This window comes from Primulina tabacum, chromosome 2, assembly GCF_025594145.1.
Source record: "Primulina tabacum isolate GXHZ01 chromosome 2, ASM2559414v2, whole genome shotgun sequence".
Classification (NCBI taxonomy): domain Eukaryota; kingdom Viridiplantae; phylum Streptophyta; class Magnoliopsida; order Lamiales; family Gesneriaceae; genus Primulina; species Primulina tabacum.
Window position 1 is genome coordinate 3718171 of NC_134551.1, and position 18826 is coordinate 3736996.

The following is an 18826-nucleotide window of genomic DNA, read 5'->3' on the forward strand; positions in this document are numbered from 1 at the left end:
TCTTTCAAAACTTTGCAACTCGGTATACAAATGGGCTCCGCAGCACTCAAATTTGGTGAAAAATAAATAAATTATTTTTTATTGACGAAAATAAAGAATTATTGAATGTTGAAAAATAAGAGTTGAATTATTTGAATGTTGAAAATAAGAATTGTAAATATTGAAAATTAGTGTGTGATGATGTATTTATTTTTTGATTATTTCAAAAAAAATTTATAAATAGTTCTATCAATTTGTGAAAAAAATCACAATTGAGTAAAGAAAAAAATATTATAAAATATGTAATTTGAGATTTTTAGTTTTTACCGAAGATTTTTACTTTTAACATTTACTACCACAAATAGTATTTGTGTTAGTAACTAGTGTAATGCTGATAAATGATTTGTTTCAATTTGAAAACATGTTTAAGGAGATTAATTCATCTAATTATCCCACATTTACTGAAAACTTTTAATTTCATATTATTTTTTCCTACACCATAGGTAAATTTTGCATACACCAGCAAAATTTGCAGATTTAATAATATTTATGTATCATAATAATTATTCAATTTTTCATTTCATTAGCATTCTTATTGGGCTTTTGCATCAACCTTGCAAAAAAAATGTATTAGGTAAGGGTAATGGCTTTTTTATCCCGTGTTTTTAAAAATCAGATATAATTTTTTTTTACCGAAATGGGTAAATGTGTCCGAGTTTTTATAACAAGGGTTAATACCTTTGAATTATAAAATAAGATGCATTAATTAGCTTATTAATATTCTTAAGAGATTTTATACATAGATTTTTCACAAAAAGTTTGATTCAATTATCCATTCTATATCACATAATTCATTTGTCCATCACATTGACGAAAATTTAATTTAAAGCAGAATAAATTTGTCAAGATCTGTTGATTCTTAAAAAATCGAAAACTGTACGAGAGAATATTAAGGGTAGAATATTTGGAGACAAAGTCACGCCCTTATGGACATCTATTCTTGTCATAATACAAATTATTTAATACAAAAACTAATATAAATTAAAAATGAAATTTTATTTTGTTTGACCATATACATATAGGCAAAAACTTGTGTGAGACGGTTTCACGGATCGTATTTGTGAGACGGATCTCTTATTTGAGTCATCTATGATAAAGTATTATTTTTTATGCTAAGGGTATTAATTTTTATTGTGAATATGAGTAGGGTTGACCCGTCTCAGTGATTAGGATCCGTGAGACGGTCTCATACGAGACCCACTCATACATGTATATGTATATAAGCCGTAATTTCAAATCCTGGAAGGAAAAAAACATTAAATAAAGCTGTCCTACTCCTCGCTCCTACGTTGTTTTAAACTTCAAATTTTGAATACCTAAAGAGTGAAAACTCCACGGCCACCAAATTGATCTTCTCCACCACCTTAACGTGTCTTCCATGAAAATTATCATAAAAAAATACCATATTACTATATATGTAATGTTGTATAGCTTCAAATCAAATTCTTCATGCCTCCTTTTTTGCATGCTTTGTCATCAAGCGTATCTATGTTCCAAGCCTTGCAATTCATGCGAAGAAATCTCGTGTAATATTTGGGTAGTAATACGTGTATAGATTATGAAAATTTGAAAAAAAATTACAGTTTATTATTTAGAATTGTTACATAAAATGTTACAGAAGATTTTTTTTCACAATTGATTATGTTTTCGGACACTTGAAAATGGACGCATGCATCTTCATATTTTACAACATTTGGCATCAAAATAGAAAATGTAAATGAAACAAAGTGGTTAATTTGTATTGTCCGAAATGAAATAAAACAAGGGCTATTGTGTAATTTATGCATACATATGATATAAGTTTGAAGCTAAGAGACAGAGATTGAAAGGGGTTCAAAACAGAACAAGATTGTCTTGGACACCACTCTAATGTTGTTCTCCAACCATAATTTCTCAAAACAAAACAAAACAAAAATTTTAAAAAGAAAATATTTCCTCCCATATGTTTTTCGTACATTTTTCCTCCATTCCTATCTCTATAAATTTATCCGATTGGTATCACCTAATCAACCAAGCACTCCATCCCAATAAACTCCATATAATCGCAGTGGCTTTGTTCCAACAGTACCACCCAAACAAACCAAAAATCCAGTTCCCCGTTATTTGCTTATAAACCTCGTAACAAAATCCCAGAAACTACACCAAAAATGGGTGCCCCAGAAATTAAATTCCTCGTTTCTATCCAATTCTTGGTGGGTTTTGTCACATTGTTCCTTTTTTCTCAGCACGGACAAGCCATCACCAGAAACTATGAGTTTAAAGTTTGTTCCTAACCTTAATTTGTTCTCGATTTTTGCATGTTACATGCGATTTGAGACACGAGGGGATTGCATGGATGATCGCCCTTGTCTTTTTTAAATTTTCCTATAAACTTACATGACTTTATATATAGCATGTATTTGGAAACAAAAGAATACGTTTTCTTGAATTATTTTGAGTTTTAATTTTGTAAGCTATTACGCGCTTACTTGCTTCACCGTTGATTACGTGGATGTTCACATTTTCTTGAATGTTATACAGATCACGATGAAAAACGTCACACGATTGTGCCATACAAAGAGCATAGTTACAGTTAACGGGCAGTTTCCAGGGCCTCGAATCGTAGCCAGGGAGGGCGATCGTCTCCTCATCAAAGTCACTAACCATGTCCCAAATAACATCTCCATCCACTGGTATAACATTAGTCTCAGCTAATTGACTTATTTCCTTATGATTTATGTGAAAATCTTCTAGTTTGAACTAACTAAGGTATTTTGTAAATACGGCAGGCATGGGATTAGGCAGCTACGTAGCGGATGGGCAGATGGGCCTGCGTATGTAACACAATGCCCTATTCAAACAGGGCAGAGCTATGTGTACAACTTCACCATAGTCGGCCAACGTGGAACCCTTTGGTGGCACGCACACATTTCGTGGCTAAGATCGACTCTATATGGGCCTTTGATCATCCTACCAAAGCATAATGTGCCTTACCCTTTTGAAAAACCATACAAGGAAGTGCCTATCATATTTGGTAACTATCAAAAATAAATTCATCAGACAATTTTCTGCTTCTTTAGCCGTGGTTTTGTCATGTTACCAGTTCAGTATCTGTGAAAATTCTGAAAATGTTATCTTTAATTGTGGAATGGAACACGTTGACAACAATTTGGATCGATCATTTTCATGTAGTGACGCACGGATGAAAAATAGTTGCTAATTCAGTGTAATACAGAGAGATGTGCTTGTGTGGGCTGGTAGGCTCGGGGCGTGACCATTGTCTTGATTGTTGTTTGAACTGCAGGAGAATGGTTTAACGCTGATACTGAGGCCATTATCAGTCAAGCTATACAAACGGGTGGCGCCCCAAACGTCTCTGATGCCTACACGATCAACGGCCTTCCCGGGCAGTTGTACAACTGCTCTGCCAAAGGTAAAGACTTCTGACAACAAGTTCTATTTTTATTCCAAGAATTGTGAATATATATATATACTACATTTGGATCACATGTTTGCTCATTTTTCGAACAGACACGTTCAAGTTGAGGGTTCGGCCGGGGAAAACGTACCTCCTCCGTATGATCAACGCTGCACTAAATGATGAACTTTTCTTCAGTATTGCGAACCACAGCCTCACAGTTGTGGATGCGGATGCAGTCTACGTAAAACCGTTCAAAACGAACACCATTCTTATTGCCCCTGGACAGACCACAAATGTTCTTTTAAGAACAAAACCGAAGTTTCCAGGAGCCACATTTCTAATGGCTGCTAGGCCATATGTTACGGGCCCGGCAACGTTTGACAACTCCACCGTCCCTGGAATTCTCGAATACGAATCCAAGGCCCTACACTCCAGTGGCCAAATGAAAACACTTCCCCTATACAAACCAGTTCTGCGCCCTATAAACGACACATCTTTCGCATCAAAATTCTCGAAAAGGCTCCGCAGTTTAGCCACACCCCAGTTCCCAGCCAACGTCCCGCAAAAAATAGACCAACACTTCTTTTTCACGGTAGGATTAGGGACAAGCCCGTGTGGTCGAAACCAGACCTGCCAGGGCCCGAATGGAACAAGATTTGCAGCATCTGTGAGCAACATATCCTTTATACAGCCAACAACTGCACTCCTCCAGGCCCATTTTACCGGTCAATCGAGAGGCGTTTACAGCCCGGATTTCCCTTTCAGTCCATTACATTGGTTTAACTACACAGGGAATCCTCCCAACAACACCATGGTGAGCAATGGGACGAAACTGATGGTTTTGAAGTTCAACACGAGCGTGGAGTTGGTAATGCAGGATACGAGCATTCTTGGAGCTGAGAGCCATCCTCTCCATCTCCATGGATTCAACTTCTTTGTTGTGGGACAAGGTTTTGGGAATTATGACCCCAAAAATGACCCGAAAAATTTCAATCTTGTTGACCCGGTTGAGAGAAATACAGTTGGAGTTCCCGCTGGAGGATGGGTGGCCATTCGATTCTTGGCTGATAATCCAGGTACCATAAAATTTTATAAGTTTTAATTAGGTGGAAACTGTTCTGTTGACCATTTTAACCACTCAAAATTCACCTACTACATAAGAATTTTTATGTTTGCAAAAAGAACTCACATCTTCCATCATATATATATATATATATATATATAGAATTGATCTCTTTTTGTTAATATTCAATTCTTGGGTGATGGAATATGATTAGGTGTATGGTTCATGCATTGTCATCTGGAAGCTCACACGAGCTGGGGTTTGAAGATGGCTTGGCTGGTATTAGATGGAAAGCTTCCTAATCAAAAGCTTCTTCCTCCTCCACTGGATCTTCCCAAATGCTGATTTTAATTCCCGTTTAATTTTTTGGACTTTTTTCTCATTATTTTGCATTGAGAATTTATTGTTTATTCTATATAATTGTGCAAAGATATGATTTCTTGTATGATCCACTTTTGTAATGTTAACTGAGTTCAATAAATTATCTTCTCTTTTTTTTTTACCTGAGAGGAGTTTATTATGATTAGGTCTTCAGTCAGTCAGTATTTATCCGTGAATTTAATATCTTTAAAAGTGAGTATTTTTCCTTTATCTCTAAACATGTATTACTTTGGAATCTTGGATGACTGTTAATCTTCTGAGACTTTAAAACGCTCTTGTTGTTGGTTACACACCAGAGGCTTCCATTACAACTCCACCCAAGAGGAGAAAGTGGATTTGTGGCGTTGGTGTGACCGTGTTTTGATTGTCGAGTTGATCAAAGGTTTCAGAAATTGGATTGAAAATAACGCACTAAGAGGAGAATGATGGTCGAGACATGGTGAAGATAATCGTGTTGTTTGGCTGCTGGAATGTTCTCTGGGTTGTGCCATGTTCGAACAGGAAGGAGTCCTTCCCTGTAAAGATTGATATGTTAATTTACATGATTGTCTTTTGACTCTTTGTCTTCTCTAATTTAATTACTTAATTTTGGTCAATTTAAAGTTCGAGAAAAAGTTGCATGAGGAATCGAATAAGTTTTGAGATTAAGAGACAACTCAAGGGTACAATAAATAATCTTTGCATCAAGACACTCAATTCAATTGGGTAAAAATTGTGTTTTTAATTTTATTTTCCTTTTATTATATGAAAATAAATGCATAAATAAATAATCATGTATCAAATTGTGCTCTTATCGGACTTTTTCTACTTAAAAAAATTGTATACAATTTAATTTTTTTTTTAAACATGGAGTTTAATTTGTAATTTGGATATTAGTTTCCAAATAATTGAATGAGTTATCGATAAAAATAAAAAAAATAAAAAAAGCGATTATTAACAAAAATATTAAGGTCATCTCCAAAGCTGCACCAAAATATTATAAAACATCATTTGGGTGCAGCTTTAATTTCTCCAATGGAGTCCCCTTCCTCCTGCGCCAAATTTTGGCGCCGATTTGGTGCAGGGATTTTCTTCTTTTTTTTAATAATTTTTTAATTTTTTATTTATATTTATTATACATATTTGTATTTAAATTATAAATATTATTTAAATAATAGTACAATATTTATTTATTATTTTAATAATTAGATATTTAATCATAAACATTATAAGATAATAATTGTTGATTTTTAATTAATATAACTAAATTGAAAAAAATAATCGAAATACAAATGCAACTTGAAACACATAATTCAAATGCAAATACAAAGACAATAATCGTAAGGAAAATTCATTTAGAAGATAAACAAACTAAATAATCAATAATCTGATAAATTTGATCTGAATATTCCAAAATCACCTAAATATTTTCCAAACGTGTCAATTAATAATATATTAAATAAATTATTAACTTAAATATTATTATTTAAATTTATTAATAATAAAACATTAGTCATAATTAAAAATATATTAAATAAAACATAATAATTAATATATGTAAAATAAAAAAAATATTTCGAGAATATTCTTTTTGGTGTAAGATTTTAAGTAAATGTGTTGGATATGAATGTCATATATGGTGCAGAAATCGCACTATTTTAATGTAAAATTTGCATCAAAATAGATTTTGTGGTTGAAGATGACCTGAAAAATGAAAAAACGCATGTTTATTTTGTTTATGGATATTTTTTTAGTATTAAAATTTTCCAACACCCCCTTCCCTCTTACACTTTTAGTTCTCCTTCATGTTGCTTCACTTTTTACCAAGTAAACGTGATATATTTTCATGATATATATGAGATTAATGTATGTTTTTCAATATTTTATTGAAACTTTTTAATTTTTTGGATGTCAGACGTATGTATTAATATTAATGTTGGGTTACAGAATTATTAGCCATCTTGATTTTTAAGATAACAAAATTTGTATTGTATTTATAATATATTTACTCAATTTTGTAGTTGTTTAGACGTCAATTTGGAAGATTAGATAAACTAGAATTCAAGTTATTCAAACTGAAAATCTGCGAGCTGCGATTTTTTATCATATCTCACAAACCAATGATCCAAATGACAATCTGGCAAAACGGTTGGAAAGCCAATTCAATTTTATAAAAGTCATATATCATACTGGTCAAGTTAGTTCAGATGTTACCTACACTAACCAGACCCTGAAAAATCGAGCTTGAGGCCATGGATACAACAAACAACTAGACTTATACAGTTATGGTATTTTGGCTAATCTCTTAGCTCAAATTTTTATAATAAAACTATTCAACATGCTTTAGAAAGAAAAGACAATTATCTGCAAATCATATTCCAAATTTGAAGTCTGAATTTGATTTTAAGTAGCTGATAAATCACGATAGATTATCTAGTTATGCACTAAATAAAGAATAAGTCCAAATTGTGTATGGTCTAGTATTTTGATCATATCTCTATCATCAAACCTCGGAATTGAGTGATTTTTTATTTTATGGAAGCTAAGAAAAATATTTACAACATTTATTCATATCGATTTGCCCAAAATTCGATGAATTAAGAGCTATAATTAAGAAAAAAAACCAGATAGATTTGGGCCAAACTTCAGCTGCTGACCCAACTTCAGTCGGACCGCTCAAACTCCAGCCGCTCCAAAATCCTGATCGGACCACTCCTGAAGTCCGGCCACTGAACTCCAACCGGACCGCTCCAAAAATCCAGCCATCAGCCCGATATTAAAAATTGTCCAGAAAGCCAGTATGACCGTTTTAATACCAGAAACAGTACATAACATTTTCAAACGGTCATATTCTTGTATCCAAAGTTTATATTATTCAAGTATGACATATATACAACACTTTAAGATTAAACAACAAGATTTGAAGGAGAATGAAAGCCTGAACATCATATATGAAGAAAATTAGCTAGAATAAGAGCAAACTCAAGTAGGAGAATCTTAATCGATATATCAATTTAGTGAGAGCTTTTCTCTTGTGTGTGATGATACATTTGAGAGAAATACACCGTAAAATATTAAATCCTCACACATATACATAAGAGTTAGGTTTCAAAGTTTAGTTGATTGATAATATTTACACAATGAAGTGAAAGATTGTATTTGTAGTCTTGACATAAGAGACGTTAAACATCATGCAGATTGTGAAGTTAAGACCTACAATTGAAAGTGTGCTAGGAATGTTGATCAGACAAGGGATAAGTTTAAGTCGAAATGAATTTGTACAATGGGTTGTATAAATCAAAATATTATAGTGAATCATTATTAAGTGGAAGAAAGGGTAATGTAGGATTGTGAATCTCCGAACATCCATAAATCTCTGGACTAACATAATAACATGCAAATTATGTTAGTCAGATAAACCACACAGGGTAAGTTCTGTGTGACAAGATTTCCTGAGAAAATTTTGGTAGAGAAATCGAACTAGGGACAATTGATCAAACATTTAACTACTCCATCAACTCAAACATCTCTTATAAGCGTGAATTTTTCTTTTATGTAGCATTTATGTTAACATTTAACTTTGAGCTTAAGTTTTTGTTATTATGAACTAAACTAATCCGACCTAATTAATTAGATAAATGCATATTACTCAAAGGTCAGGAGCTAACAAACTGAACTATGCTGAACCAAAAAAAGAACTAATCTGATAAATCTTTGGTGAGATAAACTGATCTGAACTAAGTAGTCTCACATCATGTTTAGCCAAAGACATTCTCTGAGTGCAACGGTCAGTTAGCTTCAGAACTTATTCAGAAATGACTGAAAAACAGAATAAATCATTTGTTGAATGCCTATTTTAGCTAGTGTCCAAGGAAATTTGAATTGCTCAATACTATATTTGAGAAGATGACAATGACAATTGTCGAGCATCCAATACAAATATAATTACTGGCCATATTAATGAACGTTGGATCAACACCTATAAAGTAGGATGCATCAGATTTTACAATTACTGTTACTCTGAATCAATTTTAAACATTCTCTGAATCATCAGATTCTCTTAAGACTTATTTCAAGCTGATTTGCACACGCATAAAATTTCTATCATATCACTTAAGGATCATTCACCGCACTCATTTGTTCTCACTTATCTTTTGTGTTCTTAAGCTCTATTGTTTTGTGAGAAATATTATAACTGTCAGAAATTTATTTCTGAAAAGATTGGGTTAAGAAGATAATTGCTAGGAGTTTCAGCTCAATAGGTTTGGCGAACCGAGTTGAAGTGAATTTGTACAAAGAATTGTGTTGATCAAATCTTCTAGTGGAATTTTTCTGAAAACAAAAGAAAGGGAGACATAGAAGCTTTGTCTTCGAATTTCTATAAACAAACTCTTGCTCCTATTTACTTTAAGTCACTTGCTTATCTGCTCTGATTTTATTTGAGTATATTATACACTTTGTATATTGAGTTGTTCCGCACAGTAACAGTATAGTTGCTCTACGTACTAAGCTTGATTGGAAAATCAAGTTTAGTTGTTCACCGGCTTATAGTTCTCAAAATCCAGCATAATATTTAAAAGCGTTTATTCTCTCTCTGTAAACACATTTTCGATCGTAACTATATAAATATAGTCCTTAAGCCAAATTTATTTCATAAATTCACCGTGCATTTTTTTTCTTTTTTTGGCCCAAATGTAATGATATTTTTTAAGTTCACTCGACTAATTGAATGTTAAAACAAAAGATAGATAACAAAATTAAAAAATAATAATAATAAGCCGACAAGCAACAAAATGTGGGTGAGCATATTGTAATTATAAACTCTAGATTAGCAAGTTTACAAGGTTTAGTGACATTTAGGAGTTGACGTCTACTCCTCAACCCATTGTCTCAATTGATTTCTCATGCATATTGATAATAAGTCCCTTTCCAACCATATTTTTCTTTTGAATTCCAAATCAAATAATAATTTATCCATGTAGTCGTTGTGATTATTATTTTATATGTCGATGACTTGTAACTTATTTGAGATCAAAATCTTAAAGATGAATTCTCGGATTCGAGACTCAATTATTACTATTCGGATAAACAAATTAAATTAAGTGATTTAAAACCGTTATAAGAAAGTTAATCCTTCACCTAGTGATCAAACTTCGGCATCACTCCAATATACTGTTAGGACCAACAACGTTAAAAGGTCAACGTTCATTCTGTTATCAAACAAAACATGTAACAATTATTACCCAATGCAACCACCATTATTTCAACACTACGTATAAATACATTCTTCATTTCCTATATTTTCAAACAATATTAGCAACTCCTAATCACTCTCATCTCCAACATCACTCGCAAGATCATCGTCCCACATTTTTCATAAGGCATAAAAATCAAAGAAAAATGATTTCTTCCAAGTTCTTGCTATTGTTCACTACCATATTTTCTGTTCTACTCGAGCTAGCACTGTCCAAGCACACCGGCATAACTAGGCACTACAAATTCGACGTACGTTTTAATTTCGTTTCCATTTTGTCATAAAAAATCATGGAAACACGATTGATCTATTCGATCAAGTACAGTGATTTCGACGTAACACTATATTTTCCTGTGGTTTCAGATAAAAATGCAAAATGTCAAAAGATTGTGCAAAACTAAGAGCATTGTGACAGTCAATGGCCGATTTCCAGGTCCTACAATCAATGCAAGGGAAGGAGACAGGGTGATAGTTAAAGTGGTGAACCATGTTAAGGACAATGTCACCTTACATTGGTAACATTCTAGAGTTGATTCTTGCTGACTATTTACGTAATTCGGGTTCCTGAATATGATACATGTGCTAATTTATAAAACTATGTCGGACCATTTTTACAGGCATGGTGTCAGACAGTTGAGGAGCGGGTGGGCGGACGGACCCACGTATATCACGCAATGCCCGATTCAGACGGGGCAGAGCTATGTCTACAATTTCACCATTACTGGCCAAAGGGGGACCTTGTTTTGGCATGCTCACATTTCTTGGCTTAGAGTTACACTATATGGACCGATAATCATCCTTCCAAAACGAGGCGTTTTGTATCCATTTCCCCAGCCTTACAAAGAAGTCCCAATAATCTTCGGTAAAAAGGTTTCATATTTGAAATAGAATGACCCCGGCTCGACCTGTTCTGTAATTTTGTGCTTGGATTTGTAGGTGAATGGTAGAAGGCCGACACAGAAAAACAATTATCAATCAAGCTCTGCAGACAGGAGGAGCCCCGAACATTTCCGATGCTTACACCATTAATGGCCTTCCAGGACGTTTGTACAACTGTTCAGCTAGAGGTGAAAAACCGATGCCAATCTAGTCCTTTCCCCGAATTTAATCGAAAAGGGATGAATTAATGTACGTTAAAAATAAAATTCTTGATGTTAATATTTGCATTGCATACACATTCAAACTAAGGGTGAATCCAGGGAAAACATACTTGCTGAGATTGATCAATGCTGCACTCGATGACGGGCTTTTCTTCAGCGCAGCAAACCACAGTCTCACCGTTGTTGAAGCCGATGCTGTCTATGTGAAGCCATTCAGAGCGGACACGATTCTCATTACTCCTAGACAGACAAAACGCGACAGGGCCTGCATCATTCGACAATTCTACCACTGCTGGAATCCTTGAATATCAGCTTCCTTCCAACAAAACAATGAAAATCAACAATCCTCCTCTCTTCAAACCAGTACTACCTATGTTCAACGACACAACATTTGCCACAACATTCAGCAAGAAAATGAGGAGCTTGGTTAATGCAAAGTTCCCCACAAAAGTCCCACAAAAAGTAGATAGGCGATTTTTCTTCACGGTCGGGCTAGGCCTGAATACTTGCACAAACCCGAACATAACCTGTCAGGGACCTAATAACACCATGCTCACTGCGGCAGTGAACAATATATCGTTCGTGATGCCAAACACAGCTCTGCTTCAAGCACACTTCTTCAATCAAACAAGAGGCGTTTACACCACGGATTTTCCGAACAAGCCACCATTCAAATTCAACTACACAGGCAAACCGCCGAGCAACATTATGGTCAGCAGCGGCACCAAAGTGGTGGTACTGTCGTTTAACACTACAGTAGAGCTGGTGATGCAGGATACTAGCATTATCAGCGCAGAAAGCCACCCTCTTCACCTCCATGGCTTCAACTTCTTTGTGTTGGGACATGGATTCGGAAATTTCGACCCGAATAAGGATCCGGCTAGGTTCAATTTAGCTGATCCCGCTGAGAGAAACACCATCGGGGTGCCATCCGGTGGATGGGTCAGCATTCGATTTCTTGCAGATAACCCAGGTACACATATATATTCTCACATTCAATGCCATCGATGTTTAGTTAAAAATCAATGCATTATTATAGAATCTGATGAATTATTATATAACAGGTGTTTGGTTCATGCATTGTCACCTGGAAGTACACACGAGCTGGGGAATAAAAATGGCGTGGATTGTAATGGATGGAAAACGCAAGAATTAGAAAGCTGCAGCCTCCGCCTTCGGATCTTCCCAAATGTTAAAACATATGAGATTTCAGAATCTTGACTTTTGATGAAAAAGTTTTGTTTAGCTCCCAGTTTATTTTCATTTCTGTTCCTCCAAACCAGAGAGGGAACCTCCCATTCGTTTTAGTTTCACTAGACCGAAATCAAGAATTTATGATCCGATTCGGGTTTCTTAAAATATAAAAACTTGAATCTAAATGGTAAACAGCACACCATATATTATACATAAACACTCTCCTGGCTTAGTAAGTACTTTCTATTAGCAATTAAATCAGTTCCAAAATTCCAAGATTAATTAGATAATATCATGATTTGGCCGTATTAATCATTAACCAACCAATCACCATCAACGCCTATGATGATACCCCGGGATGTCCCGGGTCATTGATAGTACCCAGAACGTCCCGGGCCATGGAGACTGTCCATGGAAAAGTGCCCGGGTCAGAAGCATGGATTGCCCGGGATAAGGAGAGTACGACTTGAAGAATTCACGAAGGGTCAGTCAGTCAAGGGGCCGGGCCATAGGAACACCCGGGACATAATCTCCCAGGGACGTGGTATGCCCGGGCCCTCGTAGAAAATCCCGAGAAGCATTTTACCCAGGCCACTTCGATATGAGTGCCGCATTTAATACCGTCGATAAAGTAGGGTGTGTGCAGCCGACCTATCTCTGACACCAGTGCAAGTGGTTGGTAAAATCAAGTAGGCTGGATGTGACTAGTACGCGATTTGACATGTCAGAACAATAGGGTATAATCAGCCGTCCTACTACAATTAATGCTCACACACAAAAAACGAGGTCATCATTGCATCCTCTACTATAAATACCAGGTTTTTTACTTGCATTTATTCTCTATTCAGATATTAATTCACACATTGAATGCTCTCATTTATTGTTCATTTACTCCAACTCTCCACACCAATCACACAGCCATCACTTGGCTACATTGGTTTTCTTGCTTGAGTTCCTCACTGACTTAAGCATCGGAGTGGTCACGCCGGACACCCCTCAGGCGCTCATTCACGTGGTTCTTTTCTTGTTCACAGATCTCTCAAATCACCTAGGGAGTAAAGAAGTTTAGGCCAGACGTCCAACTCATATTTCCTTCAACATTTTGATAGCAAATCCGGTAGAGTACCCGACCCGACTCTTCCATTTCGCCCGGGTTGCATCATTGGCGCCGTCTGTGGGAAGCTTTGAGTTCTAAGACGTTGATATGGCTCCTACTAGGAGGGCAAACCAAGACATTTCCCGGATCCAGGAAGAGAACAACACGCGTCTCTCTAATGTAGGTGGTCCGCCACCCAATGATCCCCAGCCGACCATCCATTTGACACCCGAGGATTTGAATAAGATTAACGCTGATGCCATTAAGACAGCCATGGCAAAGAAGACCACTGCTCATCATTCCAGTCATCCCGAGCAGCAACGTGAGCAGCCGCACGAGGAAGAGAGAAGGGAAGAGGAGATGGAGTCAAGTGCGGGTTCTAAATCTCCTACGGTGGCCGAGGAGTTAGAAGAATTGAGAAAGAAGGTGAAGGCGTTGGAAGGGCAGGTTATTTCTAAGAGCAGTGCTCAAGTTGTAAAGGGTTGTCCTTTTTTTGATGTCATTGTCCGGGAACCACTGCCCGGATACTTCAAATCAGCCAAAATCAAATATTATGATGGGAGTTCTGACCTCGAGGAGCATCTTGCTCGCTTTGAAAATATGGCCATGTTGCATTGTTATGGGGACCAGATCAAGTGTAAAGTGTTTTTAACAACCCGGGTCGAATCTGCACAAAGATGGTTTGAAGGGTTGGCACCACAGAGCATTCATTGTTTTGAAAATTTTCAAAAAGTATTCTTGCATCAATTCAGTAGTAGCAAGAAATACGAGAAGACTGCTTTCAGCCTGTTTGAGGTAAAGCATGGACAAGATGAAACCTTAAGAGTGTATATTAAAAGATTCAATCGGGTGGCCCTGGATGTCCCAGCCTGTGCACCCGAGACAAAAACTACCGCGTTCATGCAAGGACTGTGGGAAGAGGATTTCTTTCGATCCCTGACCAAAAAGTTTCCCGAGAACTTTGAAGATCTTCTATCCTGGGCGAAAAAATACATCAATATGGAAGAAGCACAGAATCAAAAAAGAGAGGCCTTGAGAAGATCCATAGGAGACCGGGTTGTGAAGCCCGAGGAGAGAGATCACAAGAAAAATGGTCTGGGACATTTCTCTCATGTCCCTCTGAGGATTGCCCGGGATCGAGAAATCCAGGAATGCAGCTCAGACATAGCCCCACTTCCCAGTCCGATGGCGAGGGCACCAAGACCAGAGAAGAGAGGGTTCTGCACCCTTCACAAAGAATGTTCTCACAGTACCCATGAGTGCCGAACTTTAAGGAAGGAATCTAGCAAGCGTCCCAGGCCAGCCTCTCATCCTCCCCAAGATAAGTCTAGACAGCCACCCTGGTTGTCTCGACTTCTCGGATAGGACACTCCTCGTAAATCAACAGACATCCCGAGTGGAAGTAGAAGAGCAGAAGGGAGCTCCCGGGAAGAAAGAAGCAGACAAACTGAAAGGAAGGACCCTTTCCCGAGCCGGGGAGTAATAAAAATGATTTCAGGAGGGTCAACAGATGACGATTCCAACCGAGCTCGGAAAGCAAGAAGCAGAAGGGAGTGCTTGGAGGTTGATGGAAGTGAGAGAAACGAGCCAGTTATCAGCTTTGGCCCAGAAGACCTCAGGGGAGTCAGTCTACCCCACAATGATGCTCTTGTTATCCAAGCCCGAGTAGCTAATTACGATGTCCTGAGAGTATTTATTGACAATGGCAGCTCTGTCAATGTCATCTTTAAAGAGGCACTGGTCCAAATGGATTTGCACGAATATCAATTAGAGACGGTGGAAACTGCCCTATTTGGTTTTGCTGGACATGCCGTGTACCCTGAGGGGGAAAATCACCATGCCACTGACCCTGGGAACCGGGGACTTGAGGAAAACTGTGATGACAGTCTTTACAGTGGTAGACGCCCCGTCCTCATACAACATCATCTTGGGGAGGCCAGCTATGAATGAGATGAGAGCTGTGGCCTCTACTATCACCAAAAAATTAAATTTCCAGTACGAGGACGGGTCGGGGAAGTCAAGGGAGATCAACCCTATTCTTGAAAGTGTTATGGGGAGACCGTCCGGGTAGACCAGAAGAAGGCGAGAAGGGAGGGGAAGGAGAAGGAGAATCAAGAGAAGGTAACCAGAGAGAGAGGTACATTTTGTTGCGGACGAGGAGCAAGAAGTGGTGGAAATTGAGCCGGGAAAGCACGTCCGGGTGGCCCGAGACATCAACGCGTCCACCTGGGTAAATCTTCTAAACTGTTTAAAAGCTAACATTGGTGTCTTCGCTTGGTCTCAACAGGAACTGGCCGGGATCTCACCAGAAGTGGCCGAGCACAAATTGAATATTCTCCCGGGATCCCGGCCTGTGAAACAGAAGAAGAGGCACTTCGGCCCTGAAAAAGATAAAGTCATTGAAGAGCAAGTGGGAGAGCTGTTGCAGGCCGGCCATATCAGAGAAGTTCAATTCCCTACTTGGATCTCAAATGTGGTCCTCGTTCAAAAATCCACCGGGAAGTGGAGAATGTTTGTCGATTTTAGGGACCTGAATAAAGCCTGCCCCAAGGACTGTTATCCACTCCCCGGATTGATCAGCTGGTGGATTTCACCTCTGGATGCGAGTTATTAAACTTTTTGGATGCATATCAGGGGTACCACCAAATCCCCTTGGCTCTTGAAGACCAGGATAAAGCCAGTTTTATCACCTCCGGAGGCATCTTCTGTTACGTTGTTATGCTCTTCGGATTGAAGAATGCAGGGGCTACATACCAACGCTTGATGAATCATATCTTCCAAAGGCAGATAGGCCGGAATATTGAGGTGTACGTGGACGACATTCTAATCAAGACCCGGGAGGTCTTGATGACCTGGCCGAGACCTTCACCACTTTGAAAAAGTATGGAATAAAGCTCAACCTGGTTAAATGTGTATTTGGGGTGAGAAGTGGGAAGTTTTTGGGTTTCTTGGTAACTGATCGGGGAATCGAGGTCAACCTCGAAAAAATCAAAGCAATAGTGGACATGTCTTCCCCTCAATCTGTCCGGGATGTGCAAAAATTGACTGGGAGGATCGCGGCTCTGTCACGCTTCATCTCTCGATCTGCTCATAGAAGCTATCTATTCTTCCAAGTTTTGAGAAAAGCACAAAAATTTGGGTGGGATGACAAATGTGAGCAAGCTTTTCAAGACTTGAAGAAACATCTGGCTGAGTTGCCTATTGTGGCAAAACCCGAGCCCGGGGAGAAATTATGGATCTATTTATCCGCCACTGAGTTCGCCGTTAGTTCCGTGCCTGTCAGGGAAGAAGAAGCCGACCAGAAGCCAATATACTATGTCAGTCACGCCTTTCGAGGAGCGGAATTGAAATACAGTGAAGTAGAAAAAATAGCCCTGGCCCTGGTGATGACTGCCCGGAAGCTGAGGCCTTATTTTCTCTCACATCCCATTGTGGTCCTCACCAATTCTCCGCTCGGGAGGATCATGACACACGTCGAAGTCTCAAGAAGAATGGTTAAATGGACTCTAGAACTCGGGGAATATGACATCGAATATAAACATCGAGTTGCTATTAAGGCCCAAGCATTGACAGACTTTTTGATTGAGATGATTCAACTGAGAGAGGAGGAAATATGGAGAATCTTTGTGGATGGGGCATCAAACTTGTCGGGATGTGTAGTTGGGGTAGTTCTAATTGCTCAATCAGGAGAGAAGATCAAGCTGGCCTTAAGAATCGACTCCAGGGTCACTAATAATGAAGCAGAATATGAAGCTGTTCTGGCAGGGTTGCAAGCTGTCCGGGAAGTCGGTGCTTCCCGTGTCATTATTTATTCTGACTCTCAATTGGTCACGCAGCAAATCAAGGGAACATACGAGGCCAAGAACGAGAAAATGCTCAAGTATTTGGGACTCATCACAACCCGGGCCTCCCCTTTTACCGATTGGGGCATCGAACAAATTCCTAGGGAGGAAAATGTAGAAGCTGATACATTAGCCAAATTGGCTGCTTCCATGTCAGATATAAGCACCCGGGAGGTTCTTTGTTTTACCCAATTAGTGCTCTCAGTTGATGAAGAAGTACCATCTGCCCGAGAGAGTTCGTGGATGACCCCTCTCATTGAATATATATTCCATGGCAAGCTCCCAGAAGATCGAGCCCGGGCTACAAAAATCAGAAAACAAGCACCCAGGTTCGTCTTTTTGAATTATGTTTTATACAGACGATCATATCAAGGCCCATTGCTCAAATGCTTATCAGAGAATGAGGTAGAATATGTCCTCCGAGAAATACACGAGGGGTGCTGTGGTGAACACCTCGGGGGGACTGTCCTATCTCGGAAAGCTATATTGGCCGGATTTTGGTGGCCCCAAATAGGGATGTAAACGAACCAAACCGTTTGTGAGCTATTCAAAGCTCGATTCGATAAAAGCTCGTTTGAGCTCGTTTAATGAGGCTCGTTAAGATAAACAAACCAAACTCAAGCTTTACAGTATTCGGCTCGTTAGCTCGTGAACATGTTCGTTGGTAAGTTCATTAGTAATCTTTTAGATGAAAAAATAATAGTTTTGATATTTGATTTATTGATTTTGCATATTATTTATGAAATATATAGAAAAATCTATTAAATTTATTTATTATAATAAATTTACAAATTTTAATAAGAATAATATATTTTTCTTTAAATATATAATTTACTTTTTAATTAATTTAATGAAAATTTAAATATATAATTCATATTTATTAAGTTTGTTTAGGCTCGATAAATGCTTGAATAAGCTCATGAGCCATGCATTTATTCGTTAAATAAAGCTCGAGCTCGGCTCGATTATAAACGAACCAAGCTCAAACATTCAAGAGTTCGGCTCGGCTCGACTCGATTATATCCCTAGCCCCAAATGAATCAAGATGCTACCCGGTTTGTTCAAAAATGTCAGGGTTGTCAACACCATTCTAATTTTCATCATTGCCCAGCTGCTAGCATGCAACCAATCTCAGCATCATGCCCCTTTGATCAATGGGGATTGGATATTGTGGGTCTCTTCCCCATAGCTCGGGCCAGAAAAAATTCCTTCTTGTGGCTGTTTATTATTTCTCCAAGTGGGTAGAAGCCGAGCCATTAGCCAAAATTACTGAGGAGGAGATCATGAAATTTCTTTGGAAAAATATTGTTTGCAGATATGGCATCCCAAGAAAATTGATTTCAGATAATGGGAGGCAATTCCAGGGAAAGAAAATCACCTCGTTGTGTCAGGAAATGAAGATCATTCAATCTTTCACCTCAGTGGCTTACCCCCAAGCCAATGGCCAAACGGAAGTAACCAACAGAATCATTGTTCAA

General features: G+C 37.9%; 2 protein-coding genes and 1 pseudogene across 2 annotated transcripts; all 3 read left to right on the plus strand.

Moving 5' to 3' along the window:
* The first annotated feature begins 2055 nt into the window (after positions 1-2055).
* On the plus strand, positions 2056-4993 carry LOC142526059 (laccase-17-like). Its single transcript, XM_075630334.1, has 6 exons — positions 2056-2300; positions 2560-2711; positions 2808-3052; positions 3323-3451; positions 3550-4515; positions 4717-4993. The coding sequence occupies exons 1-6, from the start codon at positions 2187-2189 to the stop codon at positions 4845-4847; spliced, it is 1737 nt and encodes a 578-aa protein (XP_075486449.1). The 5' UTR covers positions 2056-2186; the 3' UTR covers positions 4848-4993.
* A 5205-nt stretch (positions 4994-10198) lies between these two features.
* Positions 10199-12412, plus strand: LOC142537293 (laccase-17-like; annotated as a pseudogene).
* Positions 12413-16511: 4099 nt separating this feature from the next.
* On the plus strand, positions 16512-17870 carry LOC142537168 (uncharacterized). Its single transcript, XM_075642724.1, has one exon. The coding sequence runs from the start codon at positions 16512-16514 to the stop codon at positions 17868-17870; it is 1359 nt and encodes a 452-aa protein (XP_075498839.1).
* Positions 17871-18826: the final 956 nt, after the last annotated feature.